This window comes from Eptatretus burgeri, chromosome 5, assembly GCF_056783735.1.
Source record: "Eptatretus burgeri isolate ZD-2024b chromosome 5, Ebu_testis_v1, whole genome shotgun sequence".
In the NCBI taxonomy this organism is placed as follows: domain Eukaryota; kingdom Metazoa; phylum Chordata; class Myxini; order Myxiniformes; family Myxinidae; genus Eptatretus; species Eptatretus burgeri.
This window is the reverse complement of record NC_140965.1, coordinates 48,078,374-48,084,373: the sequence shown is the minus strand read 5'-3', so window position 1 is coordinate 48,084,373 and position 6,000 is coordinate 48,078,374. Positions and strand designations below refer to the sequence as shown.

General features: G+C 40.2%; 1 protein-coding gene across 1 annotated transcript in view; it reads right to left on the bottom strand.

Moving 5' to 3' along the window:
- TRIT1 (tRNA isopentenyltransferase 1) overlaps nucleotides 1-6,000 on the bottom strand; it is a 180,724-nt gene that overhangs the window by 55,215 nt on the left and 119,509 nt on the right. The window contains exons 3-5 of the mRNA XM_085881772.1: nucleotides 2,323-2,463; nucleotides 2,072-2,170; nucleotides 1,422-1,582 (exon numbers count right to left, since the gene is read on the bottom strand). Of these exons, the coding sequence (XP_085737898.1) occupies nucleotides 1,422-1,582; nucleotides 2,072-2,170; nucleotides 2,323-2,463 (401 nt within the window). The remainder of the gene's footprint in view (nucleotides 1-1,421; nucleotides 1,583-2,071; nucleotides 2,171-2,322; nucleotides 2,464-6,000) is intronic.

Genomic DNA, 6,000 nt, shown 5'->3' with positions numbered 1-6,000 from the left:
GCCTCGCCCTGTCAGCTCAGCTTCATCCCGCCGAGCTTATGGTGGTGTTCAGCCCCGAAGCTTTGTCCGCCAGCGCGGCTTCGACCCGCCCGAGGAGCCGATGTGTGTGTGTGAGTCACCGAGCTTCGCCTCGCCGAACCGATGCGTGTTATGCATCGAAGCTCCGTCCGCCAGCGCGACTTCGGCCCCGACGGTGCGATGTGTGTATTTCCCCGGGGCTTCGTCCAGCCGAACCGATGCGTGTTATGCATCGAAGCTCCGTCCGCCACCGGGGCTTCGTCCCGCCCGACGAGCCGATGTGTGTGTGTGTTTTCCCAGGGCTTCGTCCGGCCGAACCGATGTGTGTTATGCATCGAAGCTCCATCCGCCAGTGCGGCTTCGTCTTGCCCGACGAGCCGATATGTGTGTGAGTCACCGAGCTTCGCCTCGCCGAACCGATGCGTGTTATGCATCGAAGCTCCGTCCGCCAGCGTGACTTCGGCCCCGACGGAGCGATGTGTGTGTGTGTGTGTGTGTGTGTGTGTGTGTGTGTGTGTGTGTGTGTGTGTGTGTGTGTGTGTGTGTGTGTGTGTGTGTGTGTGTGTGTGTGTGTGTGTGTGTGTGTGTGTGTGTGTGTGTGTTTCACCGGGGCTTCGTCCTGCCGAACCGATGCGTGTAACCCCCCGAAGCTTCGTCCGCCAGCGCGACTTCGGCCCCGACGGAGCGGACGTGGTAGAAATCACCAAAACATCGCTTCGCCCGCGCGACTTCGGTGTTGTCTCTGGGACGAAGGCGATGCCATGTTTGTGGGGTAGCGCTGTTGATGGTAGTGGAGGGAGAAATTCAAAGGTGGTGGGGCTTTGGTTGTGGTTGTTTGGGGGTGTTGTGGGTGGTGGCGATTTGGTTGTTGGGGGATGATTTGTCCAAAATAATGATCGAGAAAAGAAAAACGGCTATCTCAAAGGATCACAGCCCTGTGAACACGGAAATTCCCTCTAAACAATGGCGGGGAAATCTCACAACACATATACTTATCGGTATAACTGATCTGATGACCTTTATGGTGTAGTGCAAATTTCCACAGGCCGTAACAATATATATATATATATATATATATATATATATATATATATATATATATATATATATATATATATATATACTTATTTATTCAAATATATTTATAAATATATATATATATATATATATATATATATATATATATATATATATATACATATACATATACTGGTATATTCAGATATATTCGCAAATATATATATATATATATATATATATATATATATATATATATATATATATATATATATATATATATATATATGTATGATTTTAATCTGGGATCCAGGAATCACAAGGGAGGTGCCAACATTGAAATTCCAAGCAAGCCAACACAAGTATGTGTTTCTGGGTTACATTACCGAATGAGCTTCCTGACGTTTCTTGGATGAAGGCAGCAAGCCATTTCCGGGTCAACTTCTTCCAAACGCCGGTACAGTTCCGAACTACCCAGTTTCAGTAACTCTGTCCTGCTCGCTCTCTCTGTTGCGACTGCTGCACTTGAACTCATCTCGGTGCTTGTCTGTGAAAATGTAACTGCAAGTCAATGAGCAATGATTGGTGTGGTCAAGTTACTGAACATAAATACAATCAAAGAGTTCCTCGAGCAGATGCTGTGAAGTTAATAAGATTTTTAAAAAAGAAAAAAAAAAATTGGAAACGTTCTTGACATATTTTCTTGAAAATGTTCTTCCACAAAAACACGTCTGATTGGACGACGAGATGAATCAATCATTAGAGTCCAGAACTGAAGCTGTGCATTGGATAGTCCTTTTAAAACGTCTTACAAGATATATTCGCAAATAAGAAACGCCAACATAAGATAATCAAGGCCCAAGGCAGAGCTTTGCATACATTTCATCAAGCACAAAGACATCATACATGAAATAGGGGACAAGCACAAAGACACAACGTAAGCATGAAAATGTAAAACTAATGAAAGAAAGGAATTTTTGGCAAGATAGGTGTGGGCCAAGCAACTGACAGATTGAGACAAGCAGCTGATTCTTACGTTGGAAGTCAACAACGTATCCCAAAGCAAAGCTTCGATGTAGTAATTGGTCCCTCCGACGATGAAAGGCAGTTTTCCCCGCAACAGAATGTCTTCGATGTGGAAGGTGATTAAAGGGGAAACAATCATGAATATATAACTTTTATTTCAGCAGGTAATAAAACAAGCATGAGAGCATTTCACCAGCTCAGACTATTTAAACAATCATCTCATACCAACAAACTCCTTGAGAGCATGAAAGCAAAGGATATCAATGGGAGTGCTTGGCTCCGAAAGTCGACCACGGTGTAAGTGCTCACCAGCGGGTCCACAAACCCGATCATGTGATGAGGGCAGGCCGTTTGCTCGGCTGCACTCACTTTGTTGGTGATGATATCCAAGCCATGGTACACCTGCACCACAATTATCAATTAGCAAGAGAAACCATTTCCAGACGAGACAATGTCTTCTTGATTCCCAATCCCAATAGTCTCACCGATACACAAAAATCCAACTTGAACATTTATCTGCTATTCCCAAGGTTATGACTATCTATCAATTCTTGCCTCTGCCTCTCTTGGTCAGCTGTTGCGTCGATCAGAATTTACTTTTTACTGGTTCACTCATTCTATGATGGGGAAACTACTAAATTTAAATTGAATGTTACATCTTGAAAAATGTAGAACACGAATAGGAACACGAACCTGCAGTTGAGCAGTACTGTACTGTATATTGGCTCTGCATTTGGCAAAATGTTCGGAACCTCATTGTTCAGAAATAGCGCATGCACAGAAGAGTAAGGTAATTGTTTTACTCTGTCTGCCTGTCTTGCAACCAAACAAAATTGAAAATCATTCCAAACAGGAAACTTATTGTTTTTAATGACATCAATGGACAACCAACAGGCATGAAGAACGAATGTAACGTGTTCAATAAGGTGGTGTAAAAGACACTGCATCAACGGCGGTAAGCTTCCAGAATTTATTTTTCTGCAACCAAACAAAAAAAATAAATGTATTTTTAACTCCACCAATGAAGGTGGACGGAGGTTGTTTGCAGCCCTGCCTGTCTATTTGTTCAACACTGAGAGAACACAATATCTCAAAAAGTTGTGGATGGATTCAGACAAAATCTGCTTGAGAGGATGTTTGTGTGTGTGTGTGTGTGTGTGTGTGTGTGTGTGTGTGTGTGTGTGTGTGTGTGTGTGTGTGTGTGTGTGTGTGTGTGTGTGTGTGTGTGTGTGTGTGTGTGTGTGTGTGTGTGTGTGTGTGTGTGTGTGTGTGCGTGCGCGCAACAAGGAAGAATCGACTCAATTTTGGTGAAGATCTGTATCCGGAGCCGAGAATTTTTAAAGTGATTCTCCACCATTGAGTGATAGGGCTAAAACCAATATACAGCAAGATGTATCAAAAAGTTATGGACGGATTTGGACGAAACTTGGTGCACTGGTTGGGTGTGTGACAAGGACAAATCCATTCGATTTTTGTGAAGATACAAATTCGGATCGGAATACAAGAATTGTTTTAAGCGAGTCATCACTAATGAGAGATGGTGCCAAAAACGATATATGGCATGATATTTCAAAAAGTTGTGGACGAGTTATGACAAAACTCGGTGGATGAGTTGGTTAGGCGACGTGAACAAGCAGATTTGATTTGGGTTCAGGTCAGGATCCAGATCCGGCTTTTCAGAGGGATACAAAACAAACTGTTCAGTCTGACAGCGGTATGCATTCTACCGAGTGCCGTTCCAGCACACTATTTCAATTCAATCACATACTTGAATACTGAAGAACACAAATCGCCTTTTTATCGCTTTCCAAAACCTCCCATTTAACAGTACTTGGACAAAATATTACACCATTTTGACCAATCAAATTTGCCGCTCTCAGTGTTGGATGATATCGAGACTCAGAAAAAAAAATGGAAATTTTATTCCATCAAAATCAACTGGCAAACTCATTTCCTTGCCATATTTTTGGAAATACCATAGGTATGTCAAGTTTAACCTCACAAAGTTCAATAACAATATGAAAGAAAAAAAAAAGTCACATCACATCCCATTTTGTGCTCACGACTCCACATGACTCTCATCGACCCAACAATCCTGAAACAACTTTCATCTCAGTTATAAAACTCCCAAATCAAATTCAATCCAAAATAAACAGGACGACATTGTGCACATTGTGAGTCGTTCACTTGATCACAAAAATGGCCAGACACACCGTATCTAACATTCCAGTGAAAAATGTGTAAAATCCTAGTCGTGAACTCAACACACAGGGGTCGTCTTGCCCTGTCATGAAATCACTCCATGCTAGGTTCACGAAGACCCAGACAGGGCAAGGTTCACCAAATTGATTAGAGAACAGACAAATTCAAGGTCGTATAAAAACCACCTAAAGCTCAAAACTGACCAGAAAGCAAGGTGACTGGTGAAAAATGCAAATACCCTCCCAAATTAGCACCTGCCAAAATAAAATGAACAAAAATGTTTTCACAATCTGTGATATCAACACAAATTGTGTATTTCATTGTGCTGAAATCATAGATAGATAAAATAGATATAGCAGCAATCAGTGGTGTTCCTTTGATTCTGACAGGGCATCACAAGTCGAAACCAATTCAAACACAAGATAAGATCAAATCCAAAGAAAAGATAACATAACATTCAAATACAACACATTCAAATCCAAACAAGATAACAGAACTTTCACATGCAAGGCAACATCAAAATTGAATACAACTAGAACGGCACTCGAAGAGCGCAGTCTCGCCTCGCGTGCTTATTTCCATTGTTAAATGAGCACATTACTACTATGGGGCCACTGTTATGGCTCATTTTCCAGTATTATCCAAGCACCTGATCATGTCACATACATTGCCATTATCCACAGCTTTATTGATTAAGTATTCGTATATTTAACAACCACTTTGGTGCATATTAATGCTAAATTGTTTGAATAAAGGTGAATATGAAAAAAAACGATATTCCCCCATGGCGAGTCAATCATATGTATGAAGTTTTGCATTGATCTGTTAAGTGGTTCTGGTGAAAAAGGCTTAAAAAAAAAAAGTTTTTCTTTTCAATTCAATATGGCTACCAGACCACATGAGCAATGAAATCATAAATTTAATTCAATTCTTCACAAACATCGGGTTTCATATTTTTCAGATAAGGATTTGATTCAACCAATTATAGCTGGAATACCACTTCACTTATGATGTGATCATAATTACTATGTATATGTATATATATATATATATATATATATATATATATATATATATATATATATATATATATATATATATATATATATATATATATATATATGACATATATATGACACATATATACCCCAAAGGGAGTTGAAAACATTTTTAAAGCAAAAATATATAGATGTGGACAGACAGACAGAAAGGGGTAATGCAACAGCCTCGCATCCTCTTCGGGACGAGATTAATAACATCAAATCAAAAAATACAAACCAAAGTATAACACCAAAACAAGAAAATGCACAATCAGAGATGACAGCCCCTCACCAGGACTTATTTTGTGTGGTGTGTTGTGTTGTGGTTGTGTCGTTTTGTGTGGTGTGTTTAGTGTTGCATTTGTGTACTGATGTGTTAGCAAATTGAGAAAATTAGAACTGCCACTTTATAACTGCTCGCAGTAATGACCGGATACCAAGACGTCCGGCTTTTATGCAACCCCGCTTTGATTGGACACCTGACCCAGACCCATGACATTTTTTTTTTTATTCTTATTCAATATAATTTAGAATGAGATAAAAAAAACTAAATTCAATTCAATTCAAATCAAATGAAAGACCAAATAGGTTCAGTCCTGTATTAGACTAATCAGAAGGAACCCAAACAAGCAAAAAGCAAAGATGAAGTTATCAGGAGGAACCTGGATAGGATTTGGGTTTCAGCTGATACTCAGCT